The following is an 18,944-nucleotide window of genomic DNA, read 5'->3' as shown; positions in this document are numbered from 1 at the left end:
ATACACTTCTGTGAGCAAGGCAATGAACTTCATGTGAAACTGAAGATAAATGATAAATATTACAACAGACCCAGTGGTCAAATTCCTTGCTACGTGGAGTTTAATGACAGCTGTCAGTCAGCTGTTTTGCTGAAACCTGATTTCATGACTTTGACTACTAAATTTAGTAGTGAGGCCATTTTTTTTTTTTAGCCTATTCTGTTTTAGAGATAATGCTTCTGAAATATAACCGCCCACTCTCTCACAGCCCATTACTGTGGTGGAATCAGTTAGAAAATGCCTGCCTGGGGAAAAAAAAAAAGACCTAATTCTGTAAGGTGTACACTTAGATGTTTTTTTGTTGTTCCTAAGCTTTTTCAAATAAGTATTTATTTTCATCACTATTTACATAATAGGAATTACTTACCAAATTTTGTTTTTTAACAATCCCATAATAAGCAGAGTACTTAATTGAAAATGTTTTTAGTTTTTCATAAAACAAAATGTTTAAAATTTGTAGTTTTAACTGATGGTTACCAGATTTGGGGGGTGGTGAATGGGGAGATGAGTGAAGTAGATGAAGGGGATTAAGAGCACACTTATTCTGATGAACACTGAGAAATATATAGAATTGTTGAATCACTATATTGTACACCTGAAACTAATATAACATATATGTTAATTATACTGAAATTGAAATAAAAGATAAAAATAAAATAAAATTTGTAGGTTTACAGTATATGTGATTTTAGTGGCCTAGGAGGATTTTATGTTCCTACTAGGGTATTGTTCTTCTGAGGAAAAGCACCATGATAGATAGTAAGTCAGTCACTGTGTCACATTTATTTATATGTAATTTTAAGTAAATAAAATGTTTCTGTATAATGTGATACAATGTTACTCTATCTGGGGATTTTTGAATCTTACTCTAATCATTTGCTGATGGACTCATCAAGTGACTATGATTTCTTTTTTAACCATTTCTGTCCCTTTGGCTAGTAGCTATTCTTTTCCCCACAGATTTAGTGGACCTAATTATTGAGTATTAGGATAGAGTTGGTCTGGCTGGGGGTTTAAAGTAAGTAATTTAAGGGGCACCTGGATGGTGCAGTTGGTTAAGCATCCCACTCTTGGTTTTGGCTCAGGCTCTGATCTAATGGTCTTGGGATAGAGCCCCACATCAGGCTCTGTGCTCAGCACAGAGTCTGCTTGAGATTCTCCCTCTCCATCTTCCCCTCCCGCTTGTGTATGCTCTCCGGCTCTCTCTCATAAGTAATTTTTTTAGAAAAATTTTAAAAAAAGTAATTTAAAACTATTCATTAATTGATAATGAGCCATGATAATTTTGATTTTCAAAAATAAATATTAGTAGGAGTTGAAAAAAAATGTTTAGATAGAAGATAGCAAATATTAAAAATATGGGCCAATTATAAGAGACACAAAATCAAGGGAGCAGGTTTTGGCTATTTGGAAGGGAATTAAAGTGTGGAATATTACTACTCTTTCTTTTCTTTCTTTATGTAGACATTCAAGTCTGTTACATCTGTAAGGAATAGTTGATCACCCTAAAAGTGTTCTCTTTACTCTGCCTTGCTCTTCTACCACAACTGAAAGCAGCATCCTTCATGGTAATACATCTTGCTTTAAGATAGCTTGATACTTCAAAATTAGATTTCATAACAGGCACATCACAAAGTGATTATTTGCCCTATTTAAAAACAAAACAAGCAAAAAACTGTAGGTATCCTAAAAATATTGACAATCCTAATGCACTTAAAATGTGGCTGTATTTTAGCAACATACCGATTTACAACAGTTTCTGAATCTTCCTCTTTTCCTTCCCTTTCCTCTTTACGTGCAGAAATTGCTAAAAGATTTTGTGCTGATGTCTTGACACATCTCACTCCAAAGTCTCCTGGAGATGGCATTCTTTCGTTGGGATTTAGTCCCCACCCATCTGCTGGCAAAACCTAAGCCTTTGTCTTCATGCTTCTACCTCTACCTGGAACTCTACATTGTTAACTTTGCATATCTGTTTGGATGTTCTCAAACTTGGCTTTTTCAACATCTTTGTTCCTTCTTTATTAGGCCCTTCGGGTAGCTAAGAAACAGAAGCCAAATTAAAGTGGTTTAGCGGCCCCTGGGTGGCTCAGTCTAAGTTAAGTGTCCAACTCTTGATTTTGGCTCAAGTCATGATCTCAGGGTCGTGAGATCCAGCCCCATATCGGGCTCCGAGCTCAGTGCAGAATCTGCTTGTCTCTCTCCCTCTGCTTCTTTCTCTCAAATCTAAAAAAATCTAAAAAAGTTTAAAAATAAAGATAAATTGGTTTATCAGAAAGAAGTATTTATTGTAAGGACTCGGGTGTGTTGCAGAGACTTCAGGGGCAGTAATCCTTAGGAAGGGACTAAAAACAGAACTAGAAAGTTGAAGGTCTGTCTCTTTCTCCCTCCCTTTCTGTCTCTCTTTTCTTCCTTCTTTGTGCATTTCCCGTGTCTCTCTGTGCATTTTTGTATTCTTTTTTCTCTGTAGACTAGCATTTTTTGCTCCTTAGTTCATGGAGCAAGAAATGGCTACTCCACAAGTCAACATGTTTAATTCAGAGACTGATTCTCTGTTACCAGTTCCAAATTCTTGGGGCATCAGGAGGACCCAGGAGCATAGTGGTGGGGTAGGACAGGCACCAGTCATGTGAATGTACTATTCCCAGTGCTGGCAGCCTGCCGGCTCTGGGGTTGAAGTTTATAATGAGAATAGTTTGGTGTTAACTCCCATCACACTGAGACCCTGGTATGCTCTGATGCCTTCATAGCCTTCTCTTTCCACTGCTACAGGGAAAAGGGTAACATTTAATTTATTCATTCAGTGAACAAGTATTGACCTCTGCTTTGTTCCAAGCTCATAGAAATCATACTTGCAAAAAAAAAAAAAAAATAGCATCTGGAAGTGGGGCAGCCCTGAATTTAAGCAAGCAAATCAAATATACCAAATACAAATGTGTTAAGTTCTATAAAATAAAGGAAAGGAGCTAAGATAGAAAACAATTCAAGAGAGGATAAGAATTTACTTTAGAAAGTCCCCTCTGAGGAGGTGAGATATTAAGCTAATACTTAAAGAGTGAAACAGAGCTGGCAGGAAAGGATGTGTTTATTTCAAGCCTATTTAAAAAGATCTGATTTGTGAGCAAGGGGAGGATGACACAGGAGGAAGCAGAGGCAAGAATATGACTTGTAGGTCAAGGAGTTTGGATTTAATCCCAAGTGTCGCCACAGTAAAAAATCATTAGCCAGGTTGCTGATGTCATATAATCCATTAAGAAGTATTTATCTAGCCTTTAATTTATGCCAGACTTCAGCCTGGTTTACTAAAGAGGATTAAAAAATAAGTCAAAAATATAATCCTACTGATTCTGATTATAACTAGCCTGAGAGGCAAGGCTGATTGAGAAGATTTGAGTCTCAGGTAGGAGACGGTGGGGGGCCCACTCTGGTCATATGTGCAGTGACCCCAGGCCCAGGTATCAGGCAGATCCCAGAGCCAAAGAGCCAAGGAGGTTTGTGAAACTGCTCACAAGGGGCTGAGTGAGAACTTGTCATGTGTCAGAGGGGGGCTATCATAAAGAACAGTACACACTGTGTGCCAGAACCTTCTAAGCCTTTTAAAATATCTACTCAGTGAAAATCCACATAGTAACCCTGTGAAGTCAGAATAATTATTAACCCCATTGCACAGGTGAGGAAACGGAGGCACAGAAATGTAAAATGACTTGCCCAGAGCCAGACGACTGTCAGGGTAAAACCAGGATTCATGTGCAGGGAGTCTGGCATCAGGTCTCCTCTGAGCCACCATCCAGTGATGTCTGCAGGCTGTCATCCCTGACAGGTAGAGAGGGTGATAGCTAGACAGGGTTGCAGAGAGGGAACACAGGGAAAATTTTGGTTAAAAAAAAGTGATGAGGTATGCAATGTCAAATGGGCAGTGAAAGCAGGATAGACAGTGGAAATATTGTCAATATGGCCTAGGGCTCTGCACAGAGGATCTTGCTATTCCTTATATTTCTGTGCACTGGCTTTTTGAGGAATAAGCAATTTGGGATCACTGAAAAGTACTTCTAATGCTTACCGGTGTCATCTTTACTTCACTCTGTTAGGACACTAATTGTTCCAAGCTCTCTTTTCTCAGGATTGATTCCATCCTCAGAGGTACTATTATTAGTTTATGATTAGAACAGATTGTATTAAAACTCCTGTTAATGGAAAAGCAATAGAAAAACTGCAAGATATTTACATATCTGCATAGAAAGCATTTTTATACAATACAGTTTTACTTGGAATAGATTTTATGGTATTTTTCACATACTACCTACTTTGAGGGAGGAAATTATATTATCACATAAAATCACATGTAATTCACACGTATCTTTCCTTATCGTGTTCAGCTTGATTCAAATGAAGAGTTAAGTGTGAGTTAGCTTGTATTCTTGACGTAGCACAGAGCAAAAGAAAAAAAAAGATCTAGTTATCATTGAGTTCATTTTGGAAAGCAACAATTCTCTTGAAATTGGATGTTGAATTAAGCAAGTTTGTAAACCTTCAGTTTCTGATATTTCTTTAATATCAGGAAGCAGTGATAATTCTGTCTGCTGCCAAACACCGTTATTAAAGTTACAAAGGCTCTGCTTATTGGACCTCCTCGGGGTCATGCCGTCCCTCCTTGCTTACCGTTTTTGCCATAGACTCTTCTAACAATTTAAATATGTCCCTGAAGTTATATGAATCCCATAATTTCAGAATCTATTTAAAAGAACATTCTGCATCGAAAGAGTTTTATCACGGTATAACAATCTGTCTAATCAGGGGAGACAAATGACACAGTAATTTGACCAGAGAAAATTTAATATAAACAATTATTAACCTTCACAAAGAATTTGATATGAGGAACTGGTTGGGAAGAACTAAAGAAGACTCTAGAGAGTATAAGGATAGCAGATTTAAGGAGCAGCCACTACCCCTAGAGCTGAGATAGGCTGTGCAAGGAAGAGACACCCCAGCCCCAGGGCTAAGATACTGACTTTACAGGAAAGGTCATAGCTGTGGTCACTGGATGGTGGAAAAGCTGGTGTGGTCTGGTGTGGTCTGGTGTGGTGTGGTAGAGCTTGCCAGAAATAGACTCCCTAAGGTGCTAGGGAACAGCATTCCCAGAGAGATGTCTCACTAGAAGTACTCTGTCATACAGCCCCACATAGTGTGTGCCCAAGGCAGCTGCTACCTGCTGGGTGCTTCAGGCTGCCCCACACTGCTGGAGCCTGGTGCTGGGGAAGCCACCCATACTGCTGCAGCACAGCATACAGAACCGTTTTCTTCTACTAGACTTTCCTTTTTTCTTTTTTTTTTTTTAAGATTTTATTTATTTATTTAAGAGAGAGAGAGAGAGAGAGAGAGAGCAGGATCGCACAAGCAGGGGAAGGGGCAGAGGGAGAAGGAGCCCTACAAGGGGCTGGGATCATGACCTGAGCTGAAGGCAGATGCTTAACCCACTGAGCCACCCAAGTGTGCCCCTCTTTTTTTTTTTTATTACCTTTTATCCACACAAGTTAACATTGTACCAGCTGTTGAAGGAATAATATTTAAAGAGCACATAATCATTTTCACAGAGCAGGCAATGTAGGTGAATTTGGAACTAAGCAACAGTGATTTGGTGAATGGCATACCTGGGATTTGCTATTTATCCACTCTCAGTGTTTTGACCAAAGGCTTTTAAAAGCTGTTGTCTTGAACTTTTAATAAAATCACTTCATTTTTTTGAACGTGCAATTTACCTGTCTATGATGACTTTAAAAGAAATTGACTCACTCTCATGATTCCTTATGTCACATTTGTGCTTCCACCAGTTCTTTGGAACAAAATAATTATTTTCACATACTTTACAGCTAATCATGATGGAAGCTATTGTAAACAAAACCAAGTGTCCCACATTCTGTTAGAATGGGACATTTTTAGTTTGGAGTAAAAATAACTTTGTGTTACTTTATATATTATAGCATATTAGTTTTAAGATCTTTCTTGCCTCTACACAACCATGAGATGTTAAGTAAGCAAGCTCACGAGGGACAAGAACTGAGTCATTCTTGTTTAGCATAAATTGCCAGCATCTGGCATAGTGAATGAATGACCCACAGTAGATGCTAAGTTGATTATTTATCTATGCATGAATGAAAATAGATTATGGCTGCCTGAGTTCATGGGTAAACTATTTTCATCACTGAGAATTGCAAGAAATAGTTATGTCTGTGTAAGACATTAGGTATAGAATAATGTATATGTATGTGTAAAATGTATAGTATAAGGCACATATTATATGTATTAAAGTACAATAAATTCTTTCCCAAGAATTCTCAAAATCTTTAAAAAAAAAGAAATCACAGTTTGAGGAACCACAGAAACCCTATGAGGAGAAACTATCCATGGTGATACCATATTCAAAGAGAGATACTTCAGAAAGTCAGTGAGGTTTGCTAGGGGTCACAGTTACAAGTTCTGGAATGCAGTCATTTTCAGAAAGGAGTAATAAGTACTATCTTTGGTTTGAGAAACTTGTTATTATCGTCCTTGAAAAAAGGGGTTTTCTTGCTGCTGCCAGCTTTATTTGTTCAAGATATATCCATCTTGATGGGGAAAAAAAGCCTAGAAAAATAACATGTTTGTGAGTTTATATGCTAAAGGTGTTAATTTATGAATGCAGAAATGTTAGAATGAAAAAAATATGTCATTGTTAAGAGACTAGAGACTAAACTTCCACCAAATATTTTAGCATAGTAGCTGTTGCTGATTTAGAATCCAAAGTACCAAGTAATAGAGGTTTAGTTGCTGTAAAGAAATGATATGGAAGAGAAGAGGAAAATGAGAAAAGACTGGATAGTCCTAATTTTCTAATCTACTTATCTAAAGATAGTAATATAGAATTATTTTTATTTCCTTATTGCAATTCCTTTAAATTTATATTTTCTTTATACTATTAAGAAGAGGGGCACCTGGGTGGCTAAGTCAGTTGAGCATCTAACTCTTGGTTCCAGCTCAGGTCGTGATCTCAGGGTCCTGAGATCAGGTTCTATGATCAGCTCAGAGTCTGCTTGGGTTTCTCTCCCTCTCTCTCTGCCCTGCTGACCTTCCCCTTGCTTGTGCACTCTCTCTCTCCCTCAAATAAATAAATAAAATCTTAAAAAAATACTACTAGTAAGAATTACCTTTCTCCTTCTTAACATTTAGTACAACTACTTTCTCATTGATAAGGAAGGAGTAATATGAGATGAAATCTGTATTAAGTTTGTATGTCAAGTTAATTTTCCTTAGCATCTTTACTTAGTAGGATATCGGTTTTATATTTAATATAATATGAATAATGTAAGTGAACTCATAAGAGACAGCGGTCATGATTAATTCATATTTATTAAGATTTCAGTGAGAGTTCGGCATTGTATTTTATAAAAGCATTAACTCCTTGTGAGTTGTATTCTGATACTTTTGCTCTACTTTGTACTTGATCCTTTTAAATTTGAATTGAACTTACTAGCATCTTGAAATTCTGGAACTGAAGGAATGGCAAAGAGGGCAAAGGATTGTTTGTGAGGGTTTTTTTCTTCTAATAACATAAATAAAAGTCAAAGGATATAATAGCAACAATAACAAAATTCTAGAGTAGTCTGCATTCCTGAAGCAGTGAGGGCCCTTGGGAAAAGGCGGTAGCAATACAAAGCATCTGTGTTCTTCCTTGTCCTATCCACTTAAATTATGTACATATATTACCAACAGAAACTTCTCTTTTTTTAGCAAACAGCACTGCAGTTCTCTGTTGTTTGTGAGTTGAAACACTAGGGGACAGCACTAAAATATTCCATAGTTGGTTGTTATTGATCACTTGCATAGTGTATAATAAGTAAAGATTTTACTGTTAAAGACTATTGAATGCCCTGTTGATTTCAGTGGATAAAAAAAGCACAAAGAGGAAGATGAGGTTTTCAAGCCCATAATTTCAGCCTTTGTTAGATGATGATTTGAATAATTTAGAGAACGCTCCCAAGCTACTTTTTCATTTGTAAGAAGGCATGATCATTTAAAAAATTTTAATTTTAACTTTAATTTTTTTTCTGATAAAAGTGTCTTGTTCTTTTCATTCTTTCAGAGTAAATATTGTGCATAATTTTTTTTATTTCTAATCTTGTTTTCCAGGCACTTTGGAAAGACATGAAACAGGAGAAAGAGCAAGAATTATTCTCAATTGTTGTGATGATTCACAGCTTCTAAAGCCCGATTCTGTACTTCCCGTTGCCTCAGAGACACATAAGCACAAAAGTGTAGAACAGAGATCCTCCAGCTCCTATCAGTTTGGGCCAATACCTTGCCCTGGTCTGCAGGTGGAGTCTTCATGTAAGGTAAGTTCAAACCAAGTTGCTGCTCCCAGAGAACATGATCAACCCCGAGTAAGAAGTGATGTTCCTTCATGGATATGTGGCAATTAAATGTCAGCACAGAAACGAGAACTGAGAGGTGACTTAATCTACCAGACATATCTACCAAGTGATCTTGGGTGAATCAGGATAACTTTAAAGTGATTATTAGGTTTGGTACAGCATTCTTTTTGACAAGATAGGTTCTGGCTATCGTAATTGAGTCAATCTTATATTATCTCTTGAGTTCTGGATGGTTTTCACTTGGGGGAGGGGCTTTATTGTGTGGTCTGGATCCATTTTTGTTTTTCAGTTGAGTATATATTACCTCTTCTTTAAAATGCTTATTATGAATAAACCAAAAAAGTATCACAAAAACTGGATTATTGTATGGAAATTTTTTTTATATATTCAGCCTCTATAGGATCACCAGCTCTTTAGGATTCCAAGCCTTAATTAATACACAGTGATGGAGATTGCATTTAGTTTCATAAACCAAGTCAACCACCTTCACAGAGATTTGGATGAGCTTTCTTATTTTCAGTTGTAAAATAATATGGTAATTTAATCTGATTTCTTAAGGGACTCTTCCATCTTTTTGTCATCTATATTTCTAAGTTATCCACTCATCATGTTGCTGTAACTATGCCATTTATATTATATATCTAATGGAGTATTTTCTATGTAAACCTATTTTCATAATATTATGTATGACTTTTTAATGACTGCATCATGCTCTATACTTTGCATATACTATTACTGATTAAATTATTTTCCTGTGGTTAATATAGGGATTGTTTTTTATGTTTCACTTTTATGAATAACATGTCTATGAACCTTAAAGCTTTTTTTCATATTCAGTATTATTTAATGGGTTATATTTCCAGAAGTGGGATTTCTAAATCAAAGTTTCACTAATTTGTTCACATTTACCATTATTTTAATGGTATTATGAAGACTTAAAATACCATTAATAAGGACTTTAAATAAGGCTTTGTTTTATCTCATGTGCATATGTATGGTTAGAGGCAACAGGATATGTCATCTCTAAGAAAGCTTCATGAGCTGCTCAAGCTGTGCCTTAAAGCTGCAGGGTAGGAGAAAAAGGGGGGTGTGGGGCACCTGACTGGCTCAGTGAGTAGAGCATGTGACTCTTGATCTCAGGGTCATCAGTTCAGGCTTCACATTGGGTATGGAGCCTACTTAAAAAATAAATTAATTAAAAAAAAAAAAGCTGCAGGTTGGGGGTGGGGGTACCGTGTGCGGTCCTCAGCTTTTTGGGTTTAAAGACTTGATTTAGATTTCATCAGTGGAGCCAGGCTTTATCAACCTTTTGAGAACTGAGCCACACTAACCAAACACCCAAGAAATGCATGTATAAACTAGAATGACAATGCTCTAGTTTATGATGATAAATGTCATTGAAATTTTGTTCATCACTCAGCATATTGTCATTGTAGCCAAGCTAAGGGTAGCAGCGGGGAAAAACCACAGAGGGGGGCAGGGGCAGGGGCTGCTCATTACCTGAGCTCTGAGAGTCTGATGCGAGGTACTGCGTTTCTTGGGTAAGGCTGATCTACACTGACAAATTCCTAAATTTTGCATCTTTATTTTTTAAGACTGCATTTAGGCCACCCACTTTTGTTCATACTTTCCTCCTTCAGATGTTAAAATCAGTCATTAGGCTACAGCCTGTCATTGTTGGTTTGTAGTTTTTCTTTTCTCATTTAGTCAGATTGATTTTAGATTCCAAAAACTGCTTTTCACATTCTTGAAATAGGTCCTGTTTTGTAAGGAAAAGTATGTCGGTCTGATGAGACTTGAACATTCACAACCAGGAATGACAGTCATAAAGTCTTAGTCTCCAAATGTGGGAAATTAAATCATACGTGTTACAAGGCTGAGGTAAATAAAGCCCGGTGGGTGAGCCCAGATGACTGCCCTGCACTCCCATCTTAATGTGGCTTTCCTGCTCTCTATGCATAACAGAGTGTGCATCTTATAGGGGGAATTATATGCTAGAATAGCAGACGAGAACTCAGAGATATGTCTTGACTCGTGCATGTCAGATGCCCAGAGTCTGCAGGAGCAAATCTCATTCATCAAGTGCCTATTTTACTAGTTTAATTCCCAGAAGGTAAACTGATTACTATTTCTTTCAGTTTCTTGGAGGACCTCAGAGCTACCCTTTAGGTAGTGGTAATAGTATATATAGATTTCATTTTCTTTATGTAATTTTGTTTCTTTCTTGACTCCGGGAAGCAATAAAATGCCAGAGTCTTGTTTTCCTACTTTTAGGCTTATTCCAGCTTTATTTCCTTGCGAGTGCCCTTTGCCTTAGATGACTGCGATTTCTAACCTTTGCTCTCTTCAGAGCTGGCGAGTTTAATCAAACAGGACTATCACCTCCTTTGTTCTAGACACCATACTTCCATTATTACTGAGCTTACTGCTAATTAGAGCTGTTTTTATTTGTGCTTCCCCTAAGTTCTATCTTCTCCAGTTATGTGCTGCATATCTTCCTTTTATCCTCTTTGATTTAAGCTCTTGAGATTGTTTTATCTTAATCTTTTATTTACAAATTTAATATGCATGAAATTTCAAGAGTGCTTGGAAATTCTCCATTCTCCTTATTGTTAATATAATAAAATGCTTCATGGGTTTTCATAAGAAAAAAATAGTTTGAAAGAAGAGGGTTTGAATCACACTCATTTTAGAGGTAGGAAAATGAGGTACAGTAACCCTGTGAAATGTAGAAATGTATAAAGTTACTTTGTGTCTCGGAACTTTTTTATGTGGATTTTAGTGACATGCAGTGAAATACTTTCAAATGGTAGAGTGAATTGTTTAAACGGAAGAAAAGCATGTTAGATCTGTGTGGTGAGCCACTTGTGTTTCGAAATATTTGGAATTTATTTGAATGCTATATTCAAGTTTTCTTCTTGCATTCGAAGAGTGCATATAGATTTGGGAACAGATTTTATAGAGAACGACAAATACAATACGACACTTTCAAAATGGGTCCAATTTGAAATGCTAGAGTTGTTGAATTTGTGCAGCTAGACAAAGAAAAATCTTTGGAGTAGGAGAGGGCCAGAGTCTTAAAGGATTTAAAGGAATACAATATCATATTAGTGATGGGGAACTGCTTTTCTCAGATTCTGCTGAGGATAAAACAAGATAGAAGCTGTTTAAATTGCAGTGGGAGGAATTTAGCTTCAAAGTAGGAAATAAACAACCTTACTATCATCTGTACATGGCAGAAATCTTTGTAGGCTGCATCATATTTTAAGGAGAAAAGGCCTGTTTTGTCTGTTGGTTGGTTTCTTAGTTTTAAACTCTTTTTTTCTTCCCCCCCTTTTTTTTGCATTTCTTGTCTGTAAATGAGTAATAAACAGGATTATTTTAACTGTCATGCCCTTTCTTAAAAAAAAAAAGACTAATTTTCTATCAGATAGGGCCCAACAGCCCCCCTGGTTGATTGTTTAGCACTGCACTGTTTCATATGGTAGCCACTAATCACATATGGCTATTGAACACTTGAAATGTGGCTAGCACCACATGTTAAAATGATCTTTTTATATATAGGGTTAAATAAAATATGTTATTAAAATGGATTTTACCTGTTTCTAAAGAGTTTGTTTTTTTTTTAATATGGCTACTAGGCAATTTAAAATTATATACGTGGTTTACATTTTATTTGTATCGGACAGTGTTGAACTCAACCAGAGATAAGCGAATTTTTTTGTAAAGAATCTGATGATAAACATTTTAGGCTTTAAGGGCCAGATTTTCACTGTTCTAACTACTCAGCTCTGCTGTTGGAGCACAGAAGCTACCATAAACAATTCTTAGGCAAACAAGTGTTGCTGTGCTCCAATAAAACTTTATTTACAAACACAAGCAGTGGACCAGGTTTGATGCTTACTGGCTACAGTTTGCCAGTTTCTGATCTAAACAGTCCTCTCTAGACTTTGAGATCATGAGGCACTAGGAGGAACTGGCAAAACAGCCAACACATCTCCTCTCCCTAGATACCTGAATTTTTAATAAAACAACTTATTCCAACTTCTTCTGCACTATGTAGAATGCAATCCCAAAGACCTTGTATCATGTCTATTCCCTGATAGAAATCATGAAATGCACATGTGTTTGGAAATCTGCCTTTTGAGAAAAACAAATATGCACATGATAGCTCCCAATCCAAGCAAGATTTTTTAATGGCATTTCCTTTAAATAATGTACTTGCACATACATCTTTTTCCAAACATATAAAATTGATTATAGAGAATTCATTTACATTTATTTATATTCCAGTGAGCTTTCTAGAAATACACATTTTTTTAACCTTCACTTGACCTTGAGTGTTGTCTGTTTGGTACCATTTGCTGAAAAATCTTATTAGGGCTTTATCCTGCTACCTCTCATAAAACACAGATGGTACACTGGTAGGCCACCAGTAAAAAAATTGGATCCCACTTCTGATTACTTTATCAAAATGAAATGTTAGTTCTTTCATATTTCATGACACAAAAACATAACCAGAATAGAATTAGAGTAGTTTCTAAATGATAATGCTTTAAATTTTACCTGTAAATTTACGTGTATAAATATGAAATAATGATTCATGTGGCAACATTACATATTGTACATTAACTCAGTCTTGATTGAATTATTTATATTTTATTACCAAAATTTAGTCACTATAGAAAAGAACAAATAACATGTATTTGAAAACAATTAATTGCATACATAGGGATAAATCCTTAATAAAAAATGATAATTTTCACCTTCTTGATGAGTAGTTAATTTTTGGTATAGTTTTTAATGTAATAAAGAGCATATAGCTATTTTTTTCTAATGTACAAAATATTTTGCATCAATTTTGTGTAACTTTAAAAGAAAATAAATCTTTGTTATTAGACATCCAAGCACGTCACTAAAATATAGGAATTTCTAAAATATAGGAATTTCCCTCTGTATACATTGGACTAAGATTATTTTCTGAGTATTTTGATCTAGTCAATCTCAGCTTAAAACTTGAGTTTCTAAATGACAACACTCTTCCTATTAAGATAGAAAAATATACAGTAGCAGAGAAATATACAAACCAATTTGTTTTTTGAACATGTGAAGTGATGCAACTTTTTGATAGAGTATAACCACTCCTATGACATATAATAGTTAAATAAACATCTCTAATATTTAATCAATACCTTTTTTTGATGGCTCCTTTATGAAGAATGTCCCTTTCTCATTTTGTGGCATAAATTTAAACTTTATGATGCGGTCACCTCAGTGTTGAGGAAAAGTATGAAAAGCATCTCACAGCTTTCTTTCAGAACTAATTTAGGAGGTCTCAGAGTCACTGTGAAAAGTACAAAACACACCATTAAATGACCCCAGCTGTCCCTCTGCACACAGAAGCAACCATGAATTTCCTCACAGGACTTCAAAGCATTGCTTGTATCTAAACACTCGTTGGCCATGTAGATTTGAGGCACAAAAGGAGAATGCTCGTATGTCATGGTGCGTGGCTGGTTGAGGTCCCACATTGTGCTGCACGTGTCAGTGGGGAGTGCCGGGAACAGACGAAGGGCACTGTTCTGACTCGTGTGACAAATGTAGTTAACACCAGATCCATATTAATGTTGTCAAGTTCCCTTGATGTATTTAAACAGATTTTAATTATTTTCAGCGTCCCTGAAATATATAGCCTGATGGTTCTTCAAAGAAAGCTTACTTAATGCGTGAATGTAAAGCCTCTCATAAAAATGAAACTTTTATATTGGCCTTAGTCATTGACATGGGTTATTCATCAAGTCAGCAATTTGTGTGGCAAAGTGCCATTTGAATAGTGTATTGTTAGGATACTTACGGTCCACTTGACAAGGGCTCTTGCTGTAAATAGTGCAATTTGACTCCAGCTGTTAGAGTGGCTTTGACAGTAGCCAAATAGAATGGAGATGCCTTACTGCACCGCCGAAAAATCGATACTGGGTTCTTGTTCATGGTAACCTGTTCTTTTCTCTTCTGTAGATTTATAAACGATTATCAAGGGTTTATAAGTGGAAGTTTAAATATTATTTTAAATGCAATTCACTTCGAGGTTTAAATTAAGACTTGTGATAAATGGTATGAGTGTAGAGTTTTAGGATATTATTTCCACCCCCGGTTCATGTTTAGTCACAATTACAGTTAAGTTGAATTTGGATTCTCTAGCTTCAATTGGAAGAGAATTAGTGTAAAACATGGTCTCAGAATTGTGTGCCTATTGTATATTGCCAGTGCAATTATTTCTTCTTTTTGATTTTCTTATCAATTTATCTGTGTCCCTTCCACCTTCTCTGCGTGTATATCTTTTTGTGTAGATGGCAAGGTTCTTTGTAACTGTGCCCATAGCAACACCCACAGATGCTGACAGCCAGTAATGTCCCCAGCGTTGTCAAAGATTTCCCTAAAGCAGAGTCTGGCTGGTTTTGAAGAGTTTTCTAGCAGTTTTCAGCAATCCAAGGTTGCTATGATACCTGGCTGGTGGTAAAAGATACGGAATCTGTTAATTTCAATAACTCCACATGCAGGCTCTTTGCTTTGGGTTCTGTGCTGTTGCTAGCTGTTATGTTTAAGATTACAGAAGAGGAAATGAAATTATGAACTCAAGATGAGAAAAAAGATGTTTCAGGAGTTTACTTTGAATCTTAATATTGGATAAAAAGAAAAACTTTCTAGGTGTAAAAGCCATTTAGCTGACTGCTGATTTCCTAGGGTTGCAGATATTATTTAAATCATTCCTGGTTTTGTCTGAATATGATTTCAATTTTTATTGTTGTTTACCTAAGATGTCACAAGTCTTCATCAAAGGTGTGCTGCGCAGGATTTGAAAGAACTGTCAGTTTTTAACACGAAAAAATGCTGGTAAAACGTGTTTCTCAAATGCCTTTTTCAGTGAAGGCTGTTAAAATTGCCATCTTCCTATTACTGAGCAACTCTGCATTTATTGAATTTGTGGCTGAGATAGCAACTGAAAATTCATAAAGCTGATAATATAATTGTATACAAAGACCTTTAAGGCTGATTCAAGGTCAGCGTTATTGTTTTTATAATTGCTGATAGGCAGTCGTGATTTCTAGGAGAAAGGGTTTGCTCTGCATTGGTTTTAGCTGGTTCCAAAAAAGGTTATCTCTTTTGTTAATTCTAAAGTAAACCCTTTCAGTGAATAAATGTTTATATCATTTCTTTAGTACTAGATTTTGCATCAGTTTAGCTCAGTTCCTCTCTGTCCCTCCCCCAAGTATTCATCAAACCTGTAAGAAACACAGAAATCTAAGATCATAACTCTTTTTGAATTAAATCATCTGGTTATCATCCTGAGTTCACTTGCAGGGTGGATATGCTGGCATGGAAACCTGAGTCAGAAGTTAAACACACCAGGCATTTTAATTTTTTAGCTTAACCTAGGGAATGTTACATAATTTATTAAAGTATGGTTTCAAATTGCATTTCTACATTAATAATTTTATAGAGATACTGTAGAAACTATGAATTCTGTAATCTTGTCCATATCGTAGATATGACCCTGTTTAGGGACTTTTTTCTCCCTCATTTCTTCTTTCCTTTCTTACATTCTTCTCAGTTGTAAATTGCTTTTGCTTTTTAAAAACCTGTGATTTCCCAAATTTGTTAACACCCTGCTTCTTGTAAAGAGGACCCAAAGGTTTTCAACTTAATGAAAGAGGTCTGTACCTGGTGGGATGCAAATTCACTTCAATGGATTTGGATGTTCTCTTGTTAGACAGTTTGCTAGTTCTGATGACAAAGCAATGGTAAATGTTACCTTTTTGCAGAACCTTGGCATTTCCTCAGTGACCAAGGTATCATCCTGTATCAGGAGTATCTTGTGTTTATATCTTATTGTTTATGACTACCACAGTGGATGATATTTTCAGGTGTAAAAAATGATGTTTCTAGAAATTCAGATGTTAACTAAAAGGGTTAGTGTAACAGGAAAGAAAAGGAGAACAAAATCTTTCCTCTTGAAAGCTAGTAATATCACTTATTGACTGAGAGTACCATCTGGACCCATTTAAAGGAATCCCAACAGGAGCACTACTTCTGTACCAATGACTTATGTTGAAACTGGTCCTAAGAGAGCTGCAAATGCAAAAATGTAACAGGAAGCAATTCTCAGAAAAGAAAGCATTTATTCTCATGGAATGTTTCCCCTATGTTGGTAAAAACAAAATGTATTAAGAGTTTAGCTTTATTCATTGGAACTAAAAGAGCATGAACTTATTGAAGAATATATCCAGCTAATATCCCCATCTGTTTTTCTGAATTGCATTTTAATAGTGACATCTTGGAGGTACAACCAGTCCTCTTCATCCCCAGTGGCATTCATGACATTAAATGCAAATAATGACATAAATGACATTATCTGCAATTCTCTACATACAGTGAAGCCCATATTACCCTGGAAACAGCTGTTTCAATCCTAAATTAAAATATCCTGCATAAGCTTTGGGTCCACCTATGATCATTCCGCCAGATATTAAAAAGGGTCATAAGAAACTGCTGTGAGCAGCAGGGACTTCTTATGCACATACTTAACTCCGTGCAAATTCACATAGGAATGAAAATTTTAGGTTTTGGGGATTTTTTTGGTCTTCACATGTTGTCCCAGACCTGACGGTGTCTAGAAAGCCAATATGAAAGCTCACAAAATACAAAGTTGTACTCACCTTTATCCCTTTCTTCCTGCTTGCACGAGAGGTCTCTGGTCTTTACACAGAACTTGGTCCTCTCCATTTACTCTCTGGTAGCAAATGTTTTGTTTTCCCTTTTGCTCCTTGAAGTAAAATTTCAATTTGGTTGCATATAAAGAGTAGTAATGGAGGAGCACAAGTTCACCGGGAGCCTTTATTTCCACTTTTGGCACCGTGGCGCGTTAGAACTGGAAGTGATCAGGTTACCTGTTTTCTCCTCTCCTTTCTTTACTAGGAGGATTTTAGAGCCTAGTCTTGATTGAATCATACAGTAAATTAGGTTTATTTTTTTTAAGGATTTTATTTATTTATTCATGAGAGACAGAGAGAGAGAGAGAGAGGCAGAGGGAGAAGCAGGCTCCCAAGGAGCAGGGAGCCTGATGCAGGACTCGATCCCAGGACCCTGGGATCATGACCTGAGCCGAAGGCAGACGCTTAACCATCTGAGCCACCCAGGCGCCCAGTAAATTAGGTTTAGATCCAGTACTGGGCCTATTGGTTCCTGTCTCTTCTCTTCTCAGTGCCAGTGTGGCTGCATGCACTGATGGATGGAGCCTGCAGTCAGGCTCACTCCTGGGCTCCCAGGTTGTCCTGTCTTCACTTGCCCACCCGTTTCCTTCAATAAACATTCATTGCTAACTAAGCAGTGGATGCAGTGGACGAAAAGTCAGTTTGGGAATTGCTCCTATAATCCTCGAATTCCAGAATTCCCTGCTTTTTCTGTGATTAGCTGATAGGATTTGACTTTTCCTTGGATCTCTGATTTTTCTTTTCTTTTCTCTAATCAATCCTGTTTAGTATACCTCTTCCTTCCAGGTTGCCTTTCCAGAGAACCTCGATCTCAGCTCTCCTGGATGACCACTCTGGCTGGCTTCTTCTGCCTGAACCCTTCAAAATGATGATGTTTCAATTTTTTATTGCTATGTAACCAATTATTATGATCATAGAGGCTTAGAGCCATACCCATTTATCATATCACAGCTTCTCATGTGCCAAGAGTCTGGCATGTCCTGGTTGGATTCTCTGTGCAGGGTCTCCCATTGCTGAAATCTAGGTAGCCTGCGGTTGCTGTGTCATCTGGGGCTGGGGGCCCTTTTCCAAGCTTATTCAGGTTATTGGCAGGGTTCAGTTACCTGTGGCTGTAGGATTGGGGTCCCTGTTTTCTTGCCGGCTATCAACCCGGGACCACACATACCTTCCCAAAAAAGCTCCCCTAAGCTTGAAGCCAGCAGCAGAGAAATTGTTTTGTATAAGTCCCCTTATACTTTGAATCTCTGACGTCTCCTTCTGCCGACAACTATTTAAAAACTCTCTGCTTTTAAAAAATCTATGTGAATAAATCAGGATGACTCAGATAATCTCCCCATTTTAAAGTTAACTGACTTGAAACCCTGATTACATTGGCACAGTACCTAGATTTGTGTTTAGTTGAATAACTGGAAGAGGGTATATTTCACAAGGGGCTGAGAATCTTGGGGGCATTCTTACAGTTCTGCCTACAGATGGGAAGTTGTTCTAACTCAGGGTGGCTGCCGTTTTAGGACTATTACCTTCTTCTGGTTCTGGAACATTTAACCCTGCCTAAGTGCCCTGATTAGCTGTCCTAGTACTAATCATTTCTGAAATTTGAATCAAGACTCTTGGGACCTCTTCATCCTGTCCATTCCTTTGAGGATTTGGCCTGTGCCATAGGAGATCTGTCTCTTTTGTCTCTTCAGTCAAACCCTGTTTTGCCAAAACCATAGCATGGCATCGATCATCA

The 18,944-nt window shown here is 36.9% G+C and overlaps 1 protein-coding gene across 4 annotated transcripts in view; it reads left to right on the top strand.

Annotated features, from left to right (window-relative positions):
• WDR72 (WD repeat domain 72) overlaps window positions 1-18,944 on the top strand; it is a 223,193-nt gene that overhangs the window by 70,761 nt on the left and 133,488 nt on the right. For all 4 annotated transcript variants that reach the window (XM_073877025.1, XM_073877026.1, XM_073877027.1 and 1 more), the window contains one exon: window positions 8,203-8,405. In XM_073877025.1, coding sequence (XP_073733126.1) covers window positions 8,203-8,405 — 203 coding nt within the window. The remainder of the gene's footprint in view (window positions 1-8,202; window positions 8,406-18,944) is intronic.

Source organism: Callorhinus ursinus, unplaced genomic scaffold, assembly GCF_003265705.2.
Source record: "Callorhinus ursinus isolate GAN/ISIS: 27379988/994484 unplaced genomic scaffold, GSC_fseal_2.0 scaffold25, whole genome shotgun sequence".
In the NCBI taxonomy this organism is placed as follows: Eukaryota; Metazoa; Chordata; class Mammalia; order Carnivora; family Otariidae; genus Callorhinus; species Callorhinus ursinus.
This window is presented reverse-complemented; position numbering and strand designations above follow the sequence as displayed.